The 25566-nt window shown below is 39.6% G+C and overlaps 1 protein-coding gene and 1 pseudogene across 2 annotated transcripts; one reads left to right on the forward strand and one right to left on the reverse strand.

Moving 5' to 3' along the window:
* LOC103109427 (placenta-specific gene 8 protein-like) lies at window positions 1-23681 on the reverse strand. 2 transcript variants are annotated; one of them, XM_007518483.3, is made up of 5 exons: window positions 23608-23681; window positions 12683-12811; window positions 11272-11396; window positions 2472-2586; window positions 1-314 (listed from the first exon to the last, which is right to left on the reverse strand). In XM_007518483.3, the coding sequence occupies exons 2-4, from the start codon at window positions 12780-12782 to the stop codon at window positions 2482-2484; spliced, it is 330 nt and encodes a 109-aa protein (XP_007518545.1). In that variant the 5' UTR covers window positions 12783-12811; window positions 23608-23681; the 3' UTR covers window positions 1-314; window positions 2472-2481. The 2 variants fall into 2 exon arrangements, with proteins under 2 accessions (XP_007518545.1, XP_060044607.1); XM_060188624.1 differs by lacking the exon at window positions 23608-23681 and adding an exon at window positions 16942-17025.
* LOC103109443 (notchless protein homolog 1-like) lies at window positions 4757-7095 on the forward strand (annotated as a pseudogene).
* Window positions 23682-25566: the final 1885 nt, after the last annotated feature.

Consider the following 25566-nt stretch of genomic DNA (forward strand, 5'->3'; position numbering starts at 1 on the left):
TCTTTCCATGTGCTCATCATTCACCTTTAATATTTTGACAACTTTGTGTTCATTCAAAAAGATATTAAAACTTCCACAAAGCAACAATTTAAAAGCATAGAAATAGTTGGAGATATACTTTCAATTGCAGTCATTTCAGAGAACATCATTGGAAGTGCACATCCTTCAAGAGTCCCAGAAATTAAAAATGTTTGTACATCATTTGAAAGCATTTGATTATTGAGCTAGCTTCTAGAATTTGAGGATGAGTAATTGAAATACAGAATAGATGCAGAATTCCATTCCATCTTTCCTTTACCACAGTGTGCTTACATCTGTAGAAATCAGAAAAAAAAAAAAGAAGAAGTAGAAATTAATAAACACAGACTAGCCAAACACTCTCAAACCCTCTTGGGAGAAAGAGCTTTTCCACTGTCAAATCAAAATTAAACCTTAATTACAAATTCTATGGGGAGTAGTAGTAAGAAACTGAAAGACAGGACTGAGTCATCCATTTCTCTCTTACTAGAGAGAAGAAGAAAGGACTGGGAGATTCAATATGTAGTTGGGAGAGCTTGGCAAATCTGGTAAATGAATAGAGCACAACTTCTGTAGTATAGTCACTCAAAAGACTAACTCTTATTTACAGTGGGGCTTTGGGAAACTAGGTGAATTGTTCATATAATTTATAAGAAGCTATAAATATCAATAACATCCACTTTTTTTTTCCGAGAGTGAATTTTTTTTTTTTTTCCTCCTCCAGGGTTATTGCTGGGCTCGGTGCCTGCACCATGAATCCACCGCTCCTGGAGGCCATTTTTTCCCCCCCTTTTGTTGCCCTTGTTGTAGCTTCGTTGTGGTTATTATTATTGCCCTTGTTGACACAATTCGTTGTTGGATAGGACAGAGAGAAATGGAGAGAGGAGGGGAAGACAGAGAAGGGGAGAGAAAGATAGACACCTGCAGACCTGCTTCACCGCCTGTGAAGCGACTCCCCTGCAGGTGGGGAGCCGGGGGCTCGAACTGGGATCCTTACGCCGGTCCCTGCGCTTTGCGCCACATGCGCTTAACCCACTGCGCCACCGCCCGACCCCCCCCCAGAGTGAATTTTTTAAAAGATATTTATTTATTTACTCTTTGTTGCCCTTGTTGTTTTATTGTTGTTGTAGTTATTCTTGTTGTTATTGATGTCGCCATTGTTGGATGGACAGAGAGATCGAGAGAGGAGGGGAGACAGAGAGTGGGAGAGAAAGACACCTGCAGGCCTGCTTCACCGCTTGTGAAGCAACTCCCCTGCAGGTGGGGAGCCGGGGGCTCGAACCAGGGTCCTCACACAGGTCCCTGGTTTTGCTCCACTTGCGCTTAACTGCCCAACTCCCGAGAGTGAATTATTTTATTAGTTGCATGTGAAATAGCATACCACTAGAGGGGTGTCAAGGATTGAAATGGGAGCTTTAGATGTACAAGTTCTGATTTATCTCCCTAGTTGCTGAATTAGCGCTTTAGTATTGACGTCTTGACAAGAACATATAACTAGACACTTTACAAAGCCACACTTAGTACAGTATTATAACTGGTTAAACCTTAGATTAAAGCTTAGAGAAACTTAAGTCTGATCATATGCATGTCCCAACCGCCTTAAGTGAGGGTATAGGTATGGTAGACAAGGCTGAAATGTGTTTGGTTTATTACATGGAAACTCCTTCTGTGGGGGTGGGGGAGATAGCATAATGATTATGCAAACAGACTCTCATGCCTGAAGTTCTGAAGTCCCTGGTTCAATTCCCTGCACCACTATAAGCCAGAGTTAAGCAATGCTCTGGTGTTTCTCTGTCTCTCTCTTTCTCTCAAAAATAAATAAATAAATAAATAAATAAATAAATAAATAAATATCTCTGTTGATATAATATGAACATTTTAATAAAGGAGAGAATTCAATGATTTGTCTGCTGCACCACCTCCTGGGCTGCTAAATAAAATACCTTTATAAAAAAAAGAAAGAAAGAATCTCCACCTGTGGCAGACATCCTCACGAATCACAGTATTTGGGTGCCAGGTGGTGGTGCACGTGGTTAAGTACATGCACTACAAATCACAGAATTCTTCCCTATCCAGCTAAACTTTGCTCTTTCAACACAGGCTCTGGGAAGTTGACTACCAATGTTCATGTAAGGCTATTAATTAAAAACCTATCCTCCTTTTAAAAATATTTATTTTAATTACTTATTATTTAATTTATTTATTTTACCAGAGCATTGCTCTGGCTTATGGTGTGGGGGATTGAATCTGGAACTTGAGAGCCTCAGGCATGAGAGTCTCTTTGCATAACTATTCTACTATCTACCCTCACTCGTATCCTCCGTTTGTTAAGGGATACGTTGTGTATTTGTTAAGGGATATGTTGTGTATTTGTGAATGAGTGCCAAGGAAATAACAGATGCCACTGAGAATTTGTTTTGATATCATAAATAAAAATATTCCTACCAACTTACCAAGCTCTTTTTATAAAGCATTCATTGCTTTTCTTCGGTTAATATCTCGCTTGAGTTGACAGAGGGCGCAGCTAGGGAAACATGCCAGCATCATGAAGTCATTGCAAATAGATCCCTGTGGAGAAAAAATAAAATAACAAGAATTGAGTCATGGTGTAATAGCCACACAATTCTCTACCATTTTATAACTTTTTAAAAAATTTTAATCTTTATTTATTTATTGGATAGAGACAGCCAGATATTGAGAGGAAGGGGGATAGAGAGGGAGAGAGACAGACACCTGCAGCCCTGCTTCACCACTCATGAAGCTTCCTCCCTGCAGGTGGGGACAGGGGGCTTGAACCTGGGTTCTTATGCATTGTAACAGGTGCGTCATCATCTGGCCCCTTTTCTTGCTTTCTTTTAGTTTATTTAAAAAAAATTTTTTAAAGGTTTTATTTATTTATTAATGAGAAAGACAGGAATAGAGAGAGAAAGAACCAGACATCACTCTGTACATGTGCTGCCAGGGTTTGAACTCAGGACTTCAAGCATTAGAGTCTAATGCTTTATCCACTGCGCAGCCTCCCGGACCACTCATTATTTATTTATTTTTATTATTTATTTATTTAAATTTTTTATATTTATTTATTTTATTTTTCCTTTTGTTGCCCTTGTTGTAGTTATTATTGTTGTTGTTATTGATGTCGTCGTTGTTAGATGGGACAGAGAGAAATGGAGAGGGGAGGGGAAGACGGAGAGGGGGAGAGAAATATAGACACCTGCAGACCTGCTTCACCGCCTATAAAGCAACTCCCCTGCAGGTGGGGAGCCGGGGCTCAAACCAGGATCCTTACACTGGTCCTTGTGCTTTGCGCCATGTACGCTTAACTTGCTGCACTACTGCCTGACTCTCTCTCTCTCTCTCTCCATATATATATATATATATATATATATATATATATATATATATATATATATTAACTTTTTATTTTACCAGAGCACTTTTCAGCTCTGGCTTATTATGGTGGTGCAGGGGATTGAACCTAGGACTTCAGTGCCTCAGGTATCAGAATCTTTTTGCATAAAAATTATGCTATCTACCCCTACCCCATTTTATAGCTTTCTTTTTTTAAATGTTTATTTATTTATGTATTTATTCCCTTTTGTTGCCCTTGTTGTTTTATTGTTGTAGTTATTATTGATGTCATCGTTGTTGGATAGGACAGAAAGAAATGGAGAGGGGAGGGGAAGACAGAGAGGGGGAGAGAAAGATAGACACCTGCAGTCCTGCTTCACCACCTGTGAAGCGACTCTCCTGCAGGTGGGGAGCCGGGGGCTCGAACTGGAATCCTTAACGCCGGTCCTTGCATTTAGCGACACGTGCGCTTAACTCTCTGAGCTACCGCCTGACTCCCATTTTATAGCTTTCTAAACCTGCATATAATGCATCTTTTATGTTACCTGTTTATCATAATAATAGTTTGACACTTTTTTTTTTTTTAATGATGCAGTGAAGCTAAACGGCTTACTGAGATCACATCACACATCAGTGGCCTGGCCGAGACTGGTGTCCCTCCCACAGTATCACACCATCTCAGTTTCAACTCTGGTTACTGATCTGTACGATATGCCTATTGCCCCAGTCCTCTATCTTCTGTTGAAGGTGGGGGAAATTACCTTTAAAGTCAGCTGTTCAATGCACCCATTTCCTTATGGCTCCTAAGTAGTACTGACCAGGCCCCACTTTCTACCCCTGTAACTATTTTCATTGACATCTCTCAGTTTTCTCCAGTGGGAGGGAGAGATATAGATAAATTATGGGGAAAGAAGACAATAGATAGTGTTTGGAAAAGTCATGGAATGGGCTGCTTTGTATTATTTTGGAGGCCTTTTCCGTAGTAGAGTGCAGTTGAGTCTTCAGTGACCCTCTGGTAGAGACGTCCTTGAAAAGAACACATGCTTTAAGCTGGAAGTGTTGGGTGCCCAAGGGATTACTAGCCTGACTGCTCTGTTTTATGATGGTGTGTGTCTTGATTAAAATATTTTTAATTTTTGGGAGAACTAGTGGAGTTTCCAGTGGAGGAAATGGGAACAGAGTACTCTGGTGGTGGGAAAGGTGTGGAATTATGCCCTTGTTATCTTATAATTTTGTGAATCAATATTAAATCACGAATAAAAATTATAAATATTTTAAAATTTTCATTGTGAGGAAGAGATAAATTTCAGTAAATAAAGGTTATATGGTCTTAAATTATGAAATTATGAGTGTTTTAATTTGCAGGACTTTTTTTTCCATTGCTAGAATGATTTTTGATTTTGATCTACCAAAGTAAGCATGCAGGCCATAGAACTGACAGATGACAACGCGAAAATCTTCTAAGATTGTTAGGCTCATCAGGAGAATGAATATTCAGCTTAAAGATAACAGTCTCCTAGTTTCCTCTTTTCCAGGGTAAATTATCGAAATCTCTTGAAACTTTCTTCATGCTACTGTTCCCCCTCCCTTTTTTTTTTTACACCAGAGCACTGCTTGGCTCTGGCTTATGGTGGTGCAGGGGACTGAACCTGGGACTTTGGAGCCTCAAGCCTCTTAGCATAATGGTCATGCTATCTCTCCTGCCCTCCCCTCATTGTTTAATTCATTTTTCACCTTCTGTTCTTTTAACTTTTAAACATTCATTAAGCAAGCATTTATTGAATATATTTGATGTACTACAAAGAAGACAGTATTCTCATTCTATCAGGATCTGTTTCCTCTTGTGTTCCATCAGGTCTGTATCTATCATACTACAGATAGGTCATTTAGAAAGTATATTTATGGGGGGCGGGTGGTAGCACAGCAGGTTAAGCTCATAAAAGCGCAAGGACCGGCTTGTTCAAGCTCCGGGCTCCCCATCTGCAGGGGGGTCGCTTCCCAAGCAGTAAAGCAGGTTTGCAGGTGTTTATCTTTCTCTCTCTCTTTCTTTCCCTCTTCGCTCGATTTCTCTCTGTCCTATCCAACAACAACAACAGCAATAATAACAACAATAATAACAACAACAATGATAATCAACAAGGGCAACAAAAGGGAAAAAAATAGCTTCAGGAGCAGTGGATTTATAGTGCAGGCACCAAACCCCAGCAATAACCCGGGAGGGAAAGAAAACAAAAAAGAAAAAGAAAGAAACAAAGAAAATATATTTATTTATTTATTGTTGAGAGAAAGAGGAGGAGCAGGAAAGAGAGAGAATCAGAGCATCACTCTGGCACATGTGTTGCTGGGGGATCAAACTTGAGAGCTCATGTCTGAAAACTCAGTGCTTTGGCCATTGTGCTTTCTCCCAGACTGTGCCCTGAGAAACCTAGGGAGACCCATAGAAAACACATGGTGTTTCTATGTCTATTTCATAACATAGCCATAAAGAATATAGAGAAAAAAGACTGTTTTCAGTGAGAGAAAGACATTAACTGAGCTTAGTAAGGGTTAGACATGTCTGGACTGGAGCAGAGCCTCAGGGAATGGGGGTCAAATATAGAGTTTACATTCACTCTAGTTAAAAACTTCTGTTCACTTGTTTGGAAATTGTTAAGGCTTGTTTGGTCAGCTGAGGAAATAGCTCAGCTGGTGGAGCATAGGATTTGCATGACTGAGGCTGAAACTGTCTCTCTTTCTACTTTATTTGAAAAAAAAAATTATAGAATTAAAATTTCATTGCAAATACTATTTATAGAATTAGTGACTGAGTGAATACAATAAATGAACAAAGGTACATAGGAGAATATACATCTACTTAGAAAAGTCAGGTAGCAAAGTGGAGAAAACCAGAGCTTTGGAGTTATAGTAAACTTGAGTCCCAGTTCTAGCATTGATGGGAGCCTAGACTTGTCTCATTCTTGCTTTCCATTTCAGCACAGTAGAGATAAAAACACTTGAGTCCAGCAGAGGACAAGAAGCCCCTCGCAAGGATGACAGGACACCAGGCCCTCATCAACCAGGTGCTCTTCTCCCCTGACTCACGCATCATCGCCAGTGCCTCCTTTGACAAATCCGTCAAACTGTGGGATGGCAAGACAGGCAAGTACCTGACTTCCCTGCATGGGCACGTGGCTGCTGTGTACTAGATTGCCTGGTCAGCCGACAGCCGGCTCTTGGTCAGTGGCAGCAGTGACAGCACACTGAAGGTGTGGGATGTGAAGGCCCAGAAGCTGGCAACAGACCTTCCAGGCCATGCAGACGAGGTATATGCTGTCGACTGGAGTCCAGATGGCCAAAGAGTGGCAAGTGGTGGGAAGGACAAATGCCTCCGGATATGGAGGAGATGAGGAATTCTGTGGGTCTCTCTGACCCCCACCTGGACTCCACCTCTGCCAGCTGCCTGTTCTGACAGACCTCAGGCCAGCATAGTGATCCTGAGAAAGAACTTGACCTGCTGTCCTCGACCAGGTCCCAGTGGGGATCCTCCCAGAGCAGGAGAGAGAAGGTCGAAGGAGAGTCAACTCTGCCCTTGGCCATGACCCTGCCTTGCCAGTGCTGGCAGGGGTGGCAGGAGGCCAAGCAGTGGTTGGACCCCTGCTGCTACCCCTGCTTCCTTTCCTGTGTCATCTTAGTTTAAGGTCACATCCCAGATTTTGTGACCAAATAAATAATTTATATTTTGAAAAAAAAAAAAAAAAACACTTGAGTCACAACAAGTTTGCAAGTGTAAACAAGAAAGTAAGGGCTTTTAAAATTATTTTTATTTAATTTTTTGGAATATCCTAGCATGGGGGTCAGGTGGGGCCCATGGCGGTGCACCCTTGAGAGCACATGTTACAGTGTACAAGAATGGGATGGAACCCCCAGTTTACCTGTCTGCAGAGGGAAGCTTCGTGAGTGGTGAAGCAGTGCTATAGGTGTTTCTCTCCCTCTCCCTCTCCCTCTTTTTTTTTTTTTTTTTTTTTTTTGCCTCCAGGGTTATTGCTGGGGCGGTGCCTGCACTATTCCTGGAGGTCACTTCTCCTCCCCCCATTTTTGTTGCCCTTGTTGTTGGACAGGACGGAGAGAAATTGGGAGAGAGGGGAAGAAACAGACAGGGAGAAAAAGATAGACAACTACAGACCTGCTTCACGCTTGTGAAACAACCCCCCTGCAGGTGGGAAGCCAGGGGCTTGAATGAGGATCCTTACACTTGACACCATGTGTGCTTAACCCACTGAATTGCCTACCTCTGGCCTACTTTGTCTCTCCCTCTCTATCACCTCTTTCCCTCTCATTTCTGGCTGTCTTTATCCAATAAATAAATAAATAGATGATAATAATAATAATAAAAGAAATCTACTGCTTAAAGTCATAGACTACCGTGTAAATTCAAGTAAAGATTTAAAATATATATATATCCTAGCATGTAGTTATAGGCATTCTATCCTTGATTGTATTTTTTCTTTTTCCTTTTATTCTGTAGAGGCTGTGCCTGGCAGAGGGGATACTTACTTGACTGCGTTCAGAAAGGGAGGAGTAGATCAAAGGCTCTGTAGCAGGGTCATAAAGTTTGCATAGAAGTAAAAGGGGAAAAAAAAAGAAGTAAAAGGGGAAACAAAGCACAAAGCCTGCATTACACAAATCAGGCTGGGGAAAATTAGTCATTGGAGCAGTCTCTTCTAAAGAAGGAGGATAGAGGTATACTGTCCATTTTTAGATATCTGCCTGCTTATATAGTGTATGCCAGCTTAGTGTGCCTTACCAATGAATCCTGGCTCTGTCTTAGAAAGCATTTGCACACGGATGGAGAGTTGCATAATGGTTATGCAAAAAAATACTTTTATGTTTGAGACTTTGAATTCTGAGGTTCAATCTCCAGCACCACCATACGAAAGAGCTGAGCAGTACTCTCGTAAAAAGAAGGAGGAGGAGGAGAAGGAGAAGGAGAAAGAGAAGGAGAAAGGAAAGGAAGAAGGAAGAGAGGGAGAAAGGAAGAAAGAAGGGACCAGTTGGTGGTGCACCTGGTTAAACGCACATAGTACTATGTGCAAGGACCAGTGCAAGGCCCCAGATAAGAGCTCCTGATCTCCACTTGAAGTGGCGACACTTCATAAGCTTTGAAGCAGGTCTGCAGGTGTCTTTCTCTCTCCCTCTCTATATTGTCCTCCCCTCTCAATTTCTCTCTGTCTTATTGAATAAAATAGAAGGGAAAAAGAAAACAGGAAAAAGTAGCCACTAAGACTAGTATATTCCTAGTATTGGCATTGAGACATCTAGCTCTAGCAGTAACCCTGGGAAAAAAAAGAAAAGAAGCAAGCATTTGCACCAAGTTCAGCCCCTACTACACTGAAGGAATCTTTAGTGTTATGGTTTCTGTCTTTCTGTCTCTATGTCTTTCTTGGAAAATGTCAACCTGGAGTAGTGAAGCCCTGGAGAAGATTTTAAAAAATTAAGCCATTTATACAACTTCCTTATGATAGCTGAGAAAAGTGGTGCTGACAAATCATGTATCAGAGACAGTTCTTTATTTCCAGAATACAACCAACTACCTCTTCTTTGATGCCCTGTTGTGTTTATGGAGCACTCTGACAAATTCATTCTCACACCCTCCACAAAATACACTAATGATACTTTGTGTGCAATTTCCAAAGGTTCCCAGTCCTGTCACAAAGTGAAGAAGCCCTGTGTGTTATGAGTTGTATGAGTGAAAGCTGTAAGAGTGCTGAGTGAGCACACAAGAGCAAACACTGAAGACAGGACCCTGTGCTGAGAAAAAGAGCTGAGCTGAGTCATTTTCTGCACTAAGAATAAAAATTAAAATGAGAGTTATTTATCGAGCATTTATTAAGTGTCAGGTTCCTTTATTTTTATCTCACCTGATTCTTATTATACAATCCAAGGGGCAGTGCCATTATTACTATTTTATTAGTGAGGGAGTGGAGGTTTAGGGAGATTAATGATTTGCTCCAAGTCACATGGGCAGGGGCTAAACTGTCAGAAATAAGAATCTATGACCTCACTTTTTTGTTTAACACATTTTTAAATAATTTTATTTATTTATTAATGAGAAAGATAAGAGGAGAGAGAGAAAGAACCAGACATCACTCTGGTGCATGTGCTGCCAGGGACTGAACTCAGGACTTCATGCTTGAGAGTCCAATGCTTTATCCACTGTGCCACCTCCCAGACTACTGTTTAACATATTTTGATGAATTCCAATTTACTTATAGTTAAAGCTGGTGCTTTTTTTTAAATTCACCTATTAAAATATATTTTTTAAAATTTATGAGAGCAAGAGGTACACACCATAAAATTGACCAGCTCTGGCTTATGGTGGTGCTGGGCATTGAATTTGTGATCTGGGAGCCTCAGGCATGAAAGTCTTTTGTATAACCATTATGTTGTGTCCCCAGACCAAAGCTAATGTTCTTATAAAGGTTTGCTAAAACACTATAGAACATTTAACTCTTGTTAATGTTCTATTATCATCTTCTATTATACCTTCTCTTCTTCTCCTTATTCCTTAGTCTCCTCTCTGACCACTTTCTTTTTCTGGAATGTTCTAGGTAAACTGCATTTCAAAAATCTTAACTTTAGTCACTTTTCTGCCAGGACCTTCTCCAGATGGTCCTGGAGATGGTCCTACCTTATCTATTTTATTATTATTTTTTTTTTGGCTAAGCTCTTGCATGGTAATCCTATTTAAAATTAGAAGTCATTAGTATTCTTTATTCTTCCTCAATTAATTTTTCTCTGTAGCACTTATTATGCTATATACTATGCTTTTACTTAGTTATATCATGCTTACCACCTTCCATTATAGTGTAAGTTCTACCACTGGCAAATGTGATAATAATAATTCTTGCCAGCAAGGATCTTCAAAGGATGTTAGAACTAATGACTGAAAGTTTGATGAGAAACAAGATTTTGGGGCCAGGCAGTGGCACACCTGGTTGAGTCCACACCTAACAGTGTGCAAGGACCGATTCAAGCCCCTAGTCCTCACCTGCAGGGGGAAATCTTCACAAGTAGTGAAGGAGGGTCGCAGGTATCTCTCTTTGTCTCTTTCCCTCTTAATTTCTCTCTATCCAATAATAAATAAATTAAATGAAATCTTTAAAAAAGATGTTTATGCCTCCTACAGGATTCTTATTGTAAAAGGGAAATAGCAATTTTTGTAATAAAGAATATGGGTACCCCTATCTTACTCAAGTAATTATAGTTACTATTACCTATGGTCTAATAGGTTGATGTCATGTGCCCCATGATATGAAGAAGAGCAAATATAACATCTCTTCTTTGGAGTTCTAGTGTAACCTAAGTTTAATCAGGAGTAAACATTTGACAAATCAATTAAGGAATAGTCTGTAGTATAATTAACTAGCGTTTATACAAAGACAATACTGAGAAAACAGAGGTGGGCAACTGAATGCAATGTATGATCCCAGATGGATATTCTTTTCACATAAAGAATATTATTCAGGAGCAGAGCAGGTCACATAATGGTTATGCAAAGAAATTCTCATGCCTGAAGCTCCAAAGGCTCCCATTTAATTGCCCACCCTCACTCCATACCACTATAAATCAGAGCTGAGCAAGGCATGGAGGGGTGATGGGTTCCCACTAGACTCTAATCTTCATCAATTTACCCTAACAATTTAGAGACACATTGGTTGGATTAATAAAAGATATTTTTAAATGTTATATCCTAAAGTGTAGCCACATGCTTTCTATAAGCAACTTAAAACATTACGAGAGCAAGGGAGAAAAGATCAGGGAGAGGGGGTGTCATGAGGGGGATTTAATGCATGCCAATGGGGTTGAGGGAAGCTTGAGGGACACTTAGGTTTCCAGGAGACATCACAAGACACAGTGACTCACCGGGATATTGTATCGGGTCCGGTACATGGTCCTCATGGCCACGCTGCCTCCACACAGGCAGCACTCATTCATTTCAGAGGCGATCTGACATGAGAGGCACAGAGGAAAGAAGGTTCCACAGAGGCCTGGACACAGGGTAGAAACACAAAGAGAGGTCAGTCAAATGCACCGTGGTGTCCACAAAATCATCCCATGTTCAAACAGATGCTCCCTCAGGACATGGGCAAACAGGTAACATAAATAAATGAACTAGGCTGGAAAAAGCGCAAAACAGAAAATAGTGACACTATTGCCAGCCTGGAAAGTACATGTGAGAATTTGTTCCTTTGGGTAGGGGAATCTGAACTCTGATGTGTGAGAATGAGGAATTATTTTTTAAAATTTTACAAAATTTCATGAGAATTTGAAAATGTAACTTGGAAAGCTAATTTTTTTTAAATGTGTTATCTGTTTTTCATTTGTGTCCTGTTTCAAAATTAGTAAAGACTTCTTTATGTATAAAATGAACATAGGAGATAAACATATCCAGAATTGAAACCTGCCCTTTGGCTTTTAGGTTGTGTTGTCTGAGTTAGAGAGTATAGCATAAAGGCAGGGGAAAATAGCATAATGGTTATGCAAACAGGTTCTCACGCCTGAGGCTCCAGAGTCCCAGGTTCAATCTCCTGCACCAACTGCAAGCCAGAGCTGAGCAGTGCTCTGGTTTAAAAAAAAAAAAAGTAAAGAGAGTATAGCATGAAATTCCTCAAGAGGTGAAATGAATGACTTTTTTTTCTTTTTAAATTAAGTTAAATTTAATTTTATTAGTGATTTAATATTGATTTACAAAATTGTAATTAATAATTAATTCCATCAATGTTATGTCTCCCATCTTCTCCATTGGAAATCCCAGTAGTTCTCCCAAGGTCTCTGATATAACTATCTTTCTATATCTATCTTCTATAACTATCTTTCTGTATCTCCCTCTATATATTTTTCCCCATTTTTTTCAATGGTCCTGCCTTCACTTCCTTTCTAGTTTACCTTTACACTTATTACTACTCCCAAGTGTCTTTCCTTTATTCCTCTTTTTTCTTAGATAAACGAAACCCCAGGAAATCTTTTTGCATAGCCATTATGCTGTCACCCCAACCCCTCTTTTTCTTCTTAAATTAATTTAAAAAAAAAAAAAGATTTTATTTATTTATTCATGAAGAGAGAAGGAGAGAGAGAGAGAGAAAGAAAGAACCAGACATTACTCTGGTACATGTGCTGCCAGGGATTGAACTCAGGACCTCATGCTTCAGAGTCTGATGTTTTATCCACTGCGCCACCTCCTGGACCACAAATTAATTTATTTATTCAAATGAATGACTTTTATTTGTTGGTAATCTGCATTATCATGATCAAAGAGAAAGAAACGTATACTTACAAACTCCCATATCACTGCAGCAGTCAAAGGTTCCGGTTTGCCAGTCACTGACCATGGCACCACCTCCACCAAAGCCTGGCTGTGTAACGACTGGATTCATTTTTCAGATGAAGTTCAAAATGGCACTGCCTGTGAAAACAAAACCCTCTAAGGAGTAAATATTTTGTTCTACTGATTGGCTATAGACTCTTCTCCTGAGCTGGTATGGTAACAAACATTCAGCTATCTATGAATAATATTTCCAGATGGTTCTTTCTTTCTTTTTATTTTTAAAAAATATTTTATTAGGGAGTCGGGCGGTGGTGCAGCAGGTTAAGCGCAGGTGGCGCAAAGCGCAAGGACCGGCATAGGGATCTGGGTTTGAGCCCCCGGATCCCCACCTGCAGGGGAGTCACTTCACAGGTCTTGCAGGTGTCTTTCTCTCCCCCTCCTCACTCCATTTCTCTCTGTCTTATCCAACAATGACAACATCAATAACAACAACAACAATAAAAAAACAAGGGCAACAAAAGGGAAAATAAATAAATTAAAAAAAAAAGAGAAAAAAATATTTACTTACTAATGAGATAGATAGGAGGAGAGAAAGAAAGAACCAGACATCACTCTGGTACATGTGCTGCTGGGGATTGAACTGGGACCTCATGCTTGAGAGTCTAATGCTTTATCCGTTGTACCACCTCCCAGACCACTAGATGGTTGAGTCTATTTGGAAATTTAAAACATAAAGGCAGTGAGGGCTTCTTTCTCAAATTTAAATTTTTTTGACTAGAACTTCTCTTAGCCCTGACTGTTGGTGGTTCAGGAGACTGAACCTGGGACAACCTAAAGATTTCTTTGTTTTGTTTGTCCTTTTCACTCATCCTCCTTAATTTTACCTACAGAATGAATGAGGTCCCGAATTCGATCCCAAGCATCACATGTGCCAAAGTGAGGCTCTGATTCTCTTTTCTTTTTCATAAACAAATCTTTAAAATAATCCTCATGATTATTTTTTTTAAAATAGTAATATTTCAGGGCCAGGTGGTGGTGCACCTGGTTAATTGCATACATTACAGTGCACAAGGACCTGGGCTCAAGTCCCTGGTCCTCACCTGCAGAAGGAAAGCTTCAGGAGTGGTGAAGCAGGACTGCAGGTGTCTGTTTCCTTCCCTCTCTATCTCCCTGTCCCCACTCAATTTTTCTCTGTCCCCACCCAATAATAAATAAATAAAATAAATACGTCTTTAAAAAATAGTAATTTTTACAAAACTATTCCACAGATGTTATCACAGTTGTTCCACAGAACTCTGTGAGGTAAAAGTTCTTTATTCTCCCATAATTTGGGTCATAAAACATATGATTATAACAAATGTCAACATTCACTATGTAATTAGTATTGATGTCTTAATAGTCAAAGTTTTATGAGAGGTGTTAGGTTTGTTAACTTCCTTTAGGAAGGTCAGTATCTGAAAAACAGAGACTTGAAGTCTCACACAATAGCCCATTGTTTGCAAAATCAGAAAGAAATCATGCTCTCAACAAAGTGGTAACAGATTTCATCAGTGAAGTCTCATGAACTCCTGCCTATTCAGAATTCTCAAATAGAAAATGTTTGTCTTCACAATAGTGAAAGCTATAACTTTCTTCTTGTGACTGGTGGTGGCATAGTGATAAAGTGCAGGACTTGCATGCAGAAGGTCTGAAGCTTGATTCCTGGTGCTGAACATGCCAGAGTAATTCTCTCTGTCTCATAATCAAATAAACAAAATACTTAATTTTTTTTCTTACATTTCCCCTAACCAGTTGCAAGGAATTTCTCTTCCTACCTCTGTCCCCTTCAACTGTCCTTCTCCTCCATGTTGCCAGAAAGATGCCTGACAAAACAAACAAACAAACAAACAAACCTTCTACAGTGCACCCTGGTCCAGGATGTACAACAGGCCTATATTTAATGCTTAGTTCAAGCTACAGTACCTTACAGTGATCCTTGGGTGTGTAAAAATTTCTCAATGTAATTTTGATTCAGCCAGGTCTGGGGATCAGTGTCTACATGGCATTTTACTCTTTCTCAGTCCTCCCTAATCAGTCATCTCAGCTCTCTATCTTATCCTGATCTTCCAGTTGTATTCTGTCTATTTTGATATCCACAGCTCCTGTAATTGATTACTACCAAAAACCAGCAAGGAGACATGGAAGTTCTGCAGAATAATAAAAGCTAAGGTACTTTTAACTGCTTTAGAAGGGGGCCTTCATTATTTGTTATTATGACTCACTCTATGGTTGAAAGTTTATCTGTATTGAAACAGCTGTATAATTTATGGCTAGATTGTGCCAGTAATTATGTCTGAAATTACAAGGTTTAGATAAATATTTAACTAGAACCTAAAGGTCTTTCTCTTCTGTTATTAATTGGGAGAGCAAATGATAATTTTCAATAAGGCAGGAGAACATACCTGGTGGCATACAGACTGTTACACTGGCAGACCAAAGTAATGGGCTGCCAGGGCATCCTACAAGTGTACCTGGTACTCAGTTGACAAACAATAAGATATAAAATATAGGGCTGGGGAGACATCATAGTAGTTACACAAAAGACTGTCATATCTGAGGTTCAGAATTCTCAGGTTCAATTCCTGGCACCATGCAAAAGCATAGCTGATATAAAATATAAAATAAAAATTGCTTCAGGGCAAAGACTATATATATAATCTTGGTATTGGGGAAGAAGATTTGAAACCAGCTTTCCTGATCTCTATAGTTTTCAACCTGCCCCTTTTTGCTTCCGTAGCTCATCCAGCTCTATGACTTCTTCCTCATTAGCTAATCCAATTTATCATTGAAATGTAACCGATACACAATAAAGAGCACAAGCCATGGGTGGGGTAGATAGCAAAGAGACTTAATGCCTGAGAAACTAAAGTCCCAGGTTCAACTCCTAGCACCACCATAAAACAGCTGAGCAGTGCTCAGGTAAGAAGAAAAAGAAAAAAAAAAGCATAAATCATGAATGCAACAGATTAATCTTCACAAAGGTCACAATTCCTGTAACTGGAAGCTAACTCAAAAACTAGAATACTTGGTCTGGGAGGTGGTGCAGTGGATAAGGCATCGGACTCTCAAGCACGAGGTTCCAAGTTCAACCCCTGGCAGCACATGTACCAGAGTGATGTCTGGTTCTTTCTCCTATCTTTCTCACTAATAAATAAATAAAATCTTTTAAAAAACCAACTAGAATACTATCAATAGCCTGAAGCCCTCCTGACTCTTTTCATCATATATATAAATATATTTTATTTATCCATACTACCACCATATTGCTTTCTTTCGGGACTTTTATCAAAACTTTTATAGTGCCACAACGAACATTCGGTTATACACCATTATGTGGATGATGTGTGTATTTCTGCTAAATTTATGCCTGGGACTGGAATTGCTGGATTTTATCTGGAGGAGGAGGGAAATGACTTTGCTGTTAAATAATGCTAGTGTGGATGAAGTGACTATTCCCCGAAGTTACAGGAATGGGAAGTGGTGGGGAGGAGGCAAAAGCAAGGGGACTTTCTGAAGTTGTGCAGGAAGTCCTACGCCCCGCCCCTTCTCTGTGATGGATACCAGCCAGTACTGCAAATGGAGCAATAATTTGATGGATTTTATCTATAATTTTACTAGGGCACTTCCTCTGGGAGCATACAATGGCTTACTCATAGATAAAGGAAGGAAAAGTAAAAATGTCTTGAGGAGTTTCTACTGTCTGTTTCTGTATGAAACAATTCTATGCATTATGGTGAAATTCTGGCCTCATAGCAATATTTTCTTCTATTTTGAAACCTGGCAGATGGAGAAATTGAGCAGTTCTGCCAAGTTCAAATTCGGGTAAGCTAAAGTCAGAGTCTACACTCTTCCTTCCCCTTAGACTGTCTTTCTTTTCCAGTCTAGCTCCCTTCCCTCTCAATTTTTCTCTGTCCTATCAAATAAAATAAAATAAAGTAAAAAAAAATTCAAAAGGTGGTCCGGGAGATGCCACAGTGCATAAAGCATTGGACTCTCAAGCAGGAGGTTCTGAGTTCAATCCCCAGTAGCACATGTACCAAAGTGATGTCTGATTCTTCTCTCTCTCCTGTCTTCCTCAATAATAAGTAAGTAAATAAATAAATAAATAAAAATTTTAAAAAAGAGAGAGAGAGAGAACTTATTTAAAAAAATTCAAAGAGGGAGTCAGGTGGTAGCACGGGGTAAGTGCATGTGGTGCAAAGCTCAAGAACTAGCAGAAGGATCCCCACCTGCAGGGGAGTCACTTCACAGGCAGTGCAGCAGGTCTGCAGGTGTCTATCTTTCTCTTCCCCTCTGTGTCTTCCCCTCCTCTCTCCATTTCTCTCTGTCCTAACAATGACAACATCAATAACAGTAACAATAATAACTACAACAACAAAAAAAAGGGCAACATAAAGGGAAAATAAAAAAAAAATTCAAAAAGAAGGCCAAATAAAAATTCTTCGAATAGAGCACATAAGTTATGATAGTAATGTAGATCAAGTATTTTAGTCCCCTTTATCATTTTATTTAATTTTTGAATTAATTTTTGTGCCACCAAGATTATCACTGGGGCCTAATGCCTGCATGACTCCACTGTTCCTAGTAGTCATTTTAATTTCCTCTAGAGGAGGAGCCACGGTAAGAGAGAGAAAGGGATGATACATACACTGCAGTGGTGCTCTACCACTCGTGAAGCTTCCTTCCTATAGGCATTCATGTGGTGGTTGGAATCATTGCACATAGATGGTGGTGAGTGTGTTCTACTGATTAACCCTCCTGGTGCTCCAGTCACCTGTATCATTTAAAATTCATTTTAAGGGAATCGGGCGGTAGCGCAGCAGGTTAAGCACACATGGCGCAAAGCACAATGACTGGGCTTAGGATCCTTGTTTGAGCCCCCAGCTCCCCACCTGCAGGGGAGTCCTCGCTTTATAGGCGGTGAAGCAGGTCTGCAGGTGTCTATCTTTCTCTCCCCCTCTCTGTCCTTCCTTCCTCTCTCCATTTCTCTCTGTTCTACCCAGCAACGGCGACATCAACAACAATAAAAGCAACAAGGGCAACAAAAAGGAAATAAATAAATAAATAAATATTTTTAAAAAATTCATTTTAAATCATTTAAAATAATTTAAAATTCCCTGTTTTTCTGCCTTAAGTGAGGTCATGAAGGACTTTTTTCTGAGCCTAAACTTCCCTCTCCTTTTTTGGTAAAAGAATTACCCCTAGGGTGGGGGTAGATAGCAGAGATTCTCATGCCTGAGGCTCCAAAGGCCCAGGTTCAATCCCCTGCACCACTGTAAACCAAAGCTGAGCAGTGCTCTGGTTAAAAACAAATAAATAGGGAAAAAAAGAAAAAAAAAAAAAGGATTACCTCTGGGCAGAGGGTAGAGACTCTCATACCTGAGGTTCCAAAGTCCCAGATTTAATCCCCTGCACCACCATAAACCAGAACTGAATAGTGCTCTGGTTAAAAATAAATAAATAAATAAATAAAATAAAAATAAAGGATTACCTCTTCCTGCTCCTTGGCTTTTTATGTGTTTATTTATCACATCACAACTGAGTAGAACTTGGAAACAGAGATGAGTTAGAGGGTGGAGGTGATAACATAATGGTTACGCAAATAGACTTTCAACCATAAGTCAGAGTTGGACAGTGTTCTGGTAAAATAGATAAATAAATGAATAAATAAAATATATATAATAAATTAATAAGTTAGCAACATTCCTGCAGGAAAGCCTATCTCTTCCTCATAGATTTTCTTTATTTCTTTATTGGGGGATTAATGTTTTACAGTCTACAATAAATACAATAGTTTTTACATGCATAACATTTCTCAGTTTTCCACATAACAATACAACCCCCACTAGGTCCTCTGTCATCGTTTTCCAGGGCCTATACTCTCCCCTCCCCCCACCCCAGAGTCTTTTACTTTGGTGTAATTTTTTTAAGAGTACACTGTACACCTAGTGTATATATTAATGAACTGCTTATAACTGTATTTTATAACTATATGACTGATCAAAGTCCCCAAATCCTTTATCACAGAACCTAGAAAACTTGCTATCAAGTGTTATCAAAACTCACCCACTATACCCACTATAACAACAGAAAAAAAGACTCATGGAGTCTAATTTGAAATTATGTTACTTCCTGGTTAATGTTTTAGAGATAAAAAAGTGCCGTATGAAACCTGATAAAACTATTAAGTTGACCTTTGAAAAATACCGACCACTTGGCTCTATTTTGATTCTGATTTACTCACTGATCATGGAGGAACTAGAAATGTGGTCTTGAAATTAATATTTTTAATGCTTTGTAGGAGGTCCTAAGGGGTTTTGGTGGTTGAGAATCACTGTACTAGAGGAATTCTGTCCACATTGCTGTTTTGTTTTTTTTTTTCTTTTTGTTGCCCTTGTAGTTTTTTTATTGTTGTAGCTATTATTGTTGTTGTTACTGATGTCGTCATTGTTGGATAGGACAGAGATAAATGGAGAGAGGAGGGGAAGACAGAGAGAAGTAGAGAAAGATGGACACCTGCAGACCTGCTTCACCGCCTGTGAAGTGACAACCCTGCAGGTGGAGAGCCAGGGACTCAAACTGGGATCCTTATGCCAGTCCTTGAGCTTTGTGCCACCTGCGCTACCGCCTGACTCCCTGCTTTTTTTTTAATCTTTATTTATTTATTGGATAGAGACAGCCAGAAATCTAGAGGGAAGGGTTGGATAGAGAGGAAGAGAGAAAGAGAGACACCTGCATCACTGCCTCACACATTGCTGTTTTGAATATTAAAATCTTTCATACAAAAATAAAACACAAGGGTGGGGTAGATAGCATAATGGTTATGAAAAAAGACTCATGCCTGAGGATCCAAAGTAACAGGTTCAAATCCCTGAACCACCATAAGCTAGATCAGTGCTCTGGTAAATAAATAAATAAAACACACAATTCTTATCACCCCAATAAAAATTTCAACTACCTGGATTTTTACCCCAAACATATATAGTTTGAAAAATGTATCCAGTGGTCCAGGAGGTGGCAAAGTGATAAAGTTTTGGACTCTCAAGCATGAGGTCCCTGGCAGCACATGTGCCAGAGTGATGTCTGGTTCTTTCTCTCTCCTCCTATCTTTCTCATAAATAAATAAATAAAATCTTTAAAAAAAAAATAAAAATGTATCCAGGGTGGGGATATAGCATAATGGTTATGCAAAGAGATTTTCATGCCTGAGGCTCTCAAGTCCCAGGTTCAATCCCCTATACCTCCATATGCCAGAGCTGAGCTGTGCTCTGGTAAAAAAAAAAAAAAAAAAAAGTATCCAAAACAAAATGATAAATGATGACAATTTAAAATCACACACACACACACACACACACACACACACACACACACACACACACACACACAATCTCTAGCATAGCTACCATACAAAACATCTCTGACACATGCCCTTCCATTTATTCTAGTAAAAATAATTTGTGTGCAGGACTGTGTTCTAATGAGGATGCCCCCAAGTGAAACAAAACTATTTTTTCTAACAATTTACAGAGGGCAACTTTCCTTACTTCTAGTTATATCTGGGGAGCAAACATTCAGTTTTTTTAGAAGTGATATCTAATCACTGCATTCTAGTTTATAATTAATATCTGGGGATTTGAGCGGTAGCACAACAGGTTAAGCATACATGGCACAAAGTGCAAAGACTGGCACAAGGATCCTGGTTCGAGCCCCCAGCTCCCCACCTGCAAGGGGAGTCGCTTCACAGGCGGTGAAGCAGGTCTGCAAGTGTCTTTCTCTCTCCCTCTCTGTCTTTCCCTCCTCTCTCCATTTCTCTCAGTCCTATCCAACAAACATGTCATCAATAACAACAACAATAATAACCAATAAACAATAAAAAACAAAGGCAACAAAAGGGAATAAATAAATATTAAAATAAAAACAATTAATATCTGGTTACTTGAGACCCTACCATGACTATATTTAGTCTAAAGGAGCAAAGATTAGTGTGAGTTCTCCCAGCTCACCTCAGTTTCTTTCTGCAAAATGAAAGGTCAAAATACATTTGAGTGAATGAATCTTTGAGTTACTCTGAATATGCCAGTTCTATGCAGATATGTAGAAACCGTCAGCTAAAATAAAATTCCTGATTTAGGCACAACTTGCTCCCCCAGAATCATGTCCTATCTGTATCTATTTCTCTTTTCACATTTTTCTTGGAAATTGGTCTCCAGTTGGAGCTCAGCGGGAAGGGAGGTATCCTAAAATCAGAAGGAGAATATGACAAACACCTGGATTTGAGAGGGCTTGGCTTGACTGTGCTCACCATTTCTGGTATTTGGTCATATCCACAAAAACAATCCTGTCCAGGTCATAGATTTAATATTTTGACGAAAGGAACAGAAGACCTCTGAAACACAGCACCATATTTCAAATCTTGCTGCAACTCAAATTTGAAATGGAATTTACCTGCCTTTTAGTCATGTGGGCTGAAGATCACTTACCTGAGGGACTTGATCTTTTTGGAGTACACAGTCAACTTTTAAAAATGATTTTAAACTCTCTTTGTGTGTGTTTGTAAGATCCTCCCAATTCTGTCCCATGTCAACTACTTGCACAGGTAGGTGGTAGAGGTAAAGAAGGCTAACACAAAGCTGGTCTTTACCCATAAAACCAATGGTCTAAATTTGCATAATGTTGAATTTGGGTGTTATCTATTGCCACTCAAATACCACCCACTACTTAGAATAAGGCAATAAAACTACTTACAAATGACCCAGTCAGTATAAATGGGTGTTAACTCTCCATAAAACACTAAAATGCTGACATTAAATTCAGGAAAAAGATGGCAACCTCTACAGTTGATGGTAAGATACTGTTTTTCCAGAATCTCCAGATGTGTTCTTCTAGAGCATGGTTTGAACTGAGGTAAAGTAATCACATTCATACCCATATGTTTTCATTTTCAATTCCCTGCAGCCCACTCAGTTAAACCTAGGTCAACTGCAAAGCAGCAGCGAGTGCTAATCTCTTAGTACACCTCACAGCACAAGGTGTTGCCCCTACAATCCTTAGGGCTTCCTCTGCATATTACTAGTACACCCCCATGCTCTTAGCCCTACTTACTTCCAGGAGATGAGCCTCAGTAAAGCTGGGGAGATATAGTAAATTATGAAACAGACCATTTTGAAAAAAATTAGCTATCTCCTCAAATAAAGGTCATCCATGGAGGAACATTACAATTATACTGAACTTCTTTACACTTATTTATATGTGGATTGGGGTGGACAGTAGCACTTCATAAAATATGCAGTGAGTTTAAGATGTCTAAAGACATCTGTGTTGTTTTGGCTGTAGTTTAAGGTCAGTTGTTTCCAGATCTCTAGCCTTTACTGGAACCTAAATTCCACAAATGCTGGTCATTCCTCTTTTTTTTTTTTTAATCTTAGTTAATTAATTAATTAGTAAGTGTATGAATATAGAGGTTGTAAGTCTCATGATTTTTTAGTATCTAGATTAGACATTTGGATGCCAGAAATAACACTTCTCAACTACAGTTTTCTGAAATCAGCCATCTTGAAGGAATGTGACCTGGGAGCTAGGAGATAGCTCATCCAGTAGAGCAATTTTCCTGTTATGTGCAAAACTTCTAGTTAAAGCCCTGACACCACACAGGAGCTTCACAGTACTAAGTGAAGCTCCACATGTAATGGAGCAGTGCTGTGGTGTCTTGCTTTCTATCTCTTTCTCTGAAACTAAAGAAAGAAAAATGAAAAAGTCAGCGGGGGAGTGCAAAACCTATGTGCCACAAGGAAGAGAGAGGGAGAGGGAGAGCACACACTCTGGAAGTGAGAGAGAGAACAACATCTTTTCCCCTTTCTTCAAATCAAGCAATGAGGGGGTCGGGCGGTAGCGCAGCGGGTTAAGCGCTCGTGGCACAGAGCGCAAAGACCCTAGTTAAGGATCCCGGTTCATGCCCCGGGTTCCCCACCTGCAGGGGCGTTGCATCACAGGCGGTGAAGCAGGTCTGCAGGTGTCTATCTTTCTCTCCCCATCTCTGTCTTCCCCTTCTCTCTCCATTTCTCTCTGTCCTGTTCAACAACGAAAGACATCAACAGCAACAATAATAACCACAACAAGGCTACAACAACAAGGGCAACAAAAGGGGGGAAAATAGCCTCTAGAAGCGGTGGATTCATGGTGCAGGCACTGAGCCCCAGCAATAACCTTGGAGGCAAAAAATAAATAAAAATGAAAAATAAAAATAAATCAAGTAATGAGAAAAGTTAATCATTCCTCAATAGTGAAAAAGTAATGAGTGGTACCTGGTTATATTGCTCATAGCAACACAGCTACAAATCAGAAACAGTAACACGAGACTAGAAGATGATGATTTTAAAAAAAGCTTCTGCCATATGCAGAGACTCTTAGAATAAAAAAGCGTTTGTATGTGCAGAGACTCTTAGAATTAGCTTGATGATAAAATAACAATGAGCTCAATATGACTGAAGAAGAAAATGTGCCTCCCCACTAGCAAAATGAATTCCAGGCACAAATCTTGAAAGGAATTATAAGAAACCACCTCATGGAAGGAATTCAGAATATTCTGTTTAAAAACACTTATTTAAATATGATGGGATGGTTTCTTTAATGATTAAGAATATTTTTTTTCTTACAAGATTTTTTTTGTAGCACATTTTAAAGAAATAGTATATTGCTACTGCTAAGATATTCACACTCTTAAGAATCACTATAACCAATTTAATTTAAAAGAATTGCAGCTTTCCTAAATAGTCATCTATCATTCAATCCTGCCTTGAGTTATATTCATCATATTTCACTGACTTTAGAAGAGGATGGGAAAGAAAGAGAAAAGTTTTGCAAAGCTGTTAGGCTTTTTGCATTGTGAAAACACTTACCAGACTCCAGATAACTGAAAGCTTGGAAAGACTACTACTTTGTAGCTTCAGCTTTAGGTTATAGTGAGTTAGGGTGGGGCTAGGGGTGGGGTTAGGGATGGGAAATGCTTACAGGAAGAGAAGACAATTTTTTCAGGACTGTCTTTACTGACGGCCCCTTTTTCCTTCTTAAGGACACCATATTTTGTCTCATTATTTCTTTCATGTGACTTTCACTTGATAATATTGCACCCTTCTACTGCAAAAGTTATTTGTGATGGGCATCAACACATTCTATGCTGGTCCTAGGCTTGAGTGCTTATTTAGGATCCCTGTAACTCATTTACTTCCTAAGGCACATAAGGAGTTTAAAGCATATTTAAGAGTAAGAATTGGGCTGGCATTTGATCTCAAAAATGCTAGATCCCTTGAATTTTTTTTTTTTCTTCTCTGGTTCTTGGAACTTATGTTTCAAGCTAAGAGCTTTGTGTTGCAGACATCGGACATTACTGAAGTGTAGAGGGGTATGTGTAAAAGGTAAGGACAATACAGTATTTTTTAAAATTATGGTGCCCAGAATGAACCTAAGACTTTGTGTATATGCAATACTGCCTCCTCAGTTCCATTTTTTTTTTTCTTGCCTCCAGGGTTATCGCTAGGGCTTAGTGCCTGTACTACGAATCCACTGCTCCTGAAGGCCATTTTTCCCCATTTTTGTTGTCCTTGTTGTTGTTATTATTGCTATTGCTGTTGGATAGGAGAGAGAGAAATGGAGAGAGGAGGGGAGGACAGAGAGGGGGAGAGAAAGATAGACACTTGTAGACTTCCTTCATTGCTTGTGAAGCAACTCTCCTGCAGGTGGGAAGCCGTGGGCTCTAAGCCGGATCCTTAATCCTGTTCTTATGTTTTGTGCCATGTGCGCTTAACCTGCTGCACTACTGCCCGGCCCCCTTATTTTATATATTCTTAATGAGGACTAAGGAGGGCTGGGAAAGGGAGAAAGGAAAAAAGGAGGAGATAGATTGTATAATGGTTACGCAAAGAGATTCTCATGCCTGAAGCTCCAAAGTCCTAGGTTCAATCCCCCGTACCACCATAAGCCAGAGCTGATCAGTGCTCTGGTAAAAACAAAAAACAAACAAACAAACAAACAAAAAAACACCAGTGAGCTGCTCCATCTCCCATGGGGTGCCCTTGATGCTGTCCATAGTGCTCCCAGGTGGGGCCAGGGATCAAGCCCAGGATTTCTTTCACTCATGGAAAAAGTGTGCAGTCTACCTTTACATCCTGTACCCTGTCAGTGGCATTTTGGAGACTTATCTGATGCTAGTGTGGATTCAGGATTATAGAAGGCAAACAATATCACAGAGAGTAAAGATTGGAGAGGGTTGGGACCAGCGGTAGCTCATGGGGTAAGCACACATGGCACAAAGCACAAGGACCTGCTTAAGCACCCAGGTTCCAACCCCTTGCTCCCCACCTGCAGGGGAGTCACTTCACAAGCGGTGAAGCAGGTCTGCAGGTATCTTTCTCTCCCCCTCTCTGTCTTCCCATCCTCTCTCAATTTCTCTCTGTCCTATCCAACAACAATGACATCAATAACAATAATAATAACAACAATGATAAACAAGGGCAACAAAAAGGGGAAAATAAAATAAAATGTTAACTCTTATCCTGACACCTGTTTTCTAAATTAATTCTTTTTTTTTTTTTTTTTTTTTTTTACAAAAAAAGAATGTAGAGGATCTCAACAAGTATAGAATAGGCACTGGCAGTATTTAGAAATTGGGCATGTGAGAGGAGCATACTTATGAGAAGTGAATCACTGACTGAATCATTATTTAAGCACTTTGAAACATGAAAGAGGTGCATAAATACCTCAGTTATTTCTAGTTGCTGACCAAAATGTGCCAGCATATCAGGGGTTAAATGTCCTTCATGACGGTAACAGCTTGTAACTTCTTTCACTGTGTTTGAACA

The sequence above is a fragment of the Erinaceus europaeus genome, chromosome 3 (genome assembly GCF_950295315.1).
Source record: "Erinaceus europaeus chromosome 3, mEriEur2.1, whole genome shotgun sequence".
In the NCBI taxonomy this organism is placed as follows: Eukaryota; Metazoa; Chordata; class Mammalia; order Eulipotyphla; family Erinaceidae; genus Erinaceus; species Erinaceus europaeus.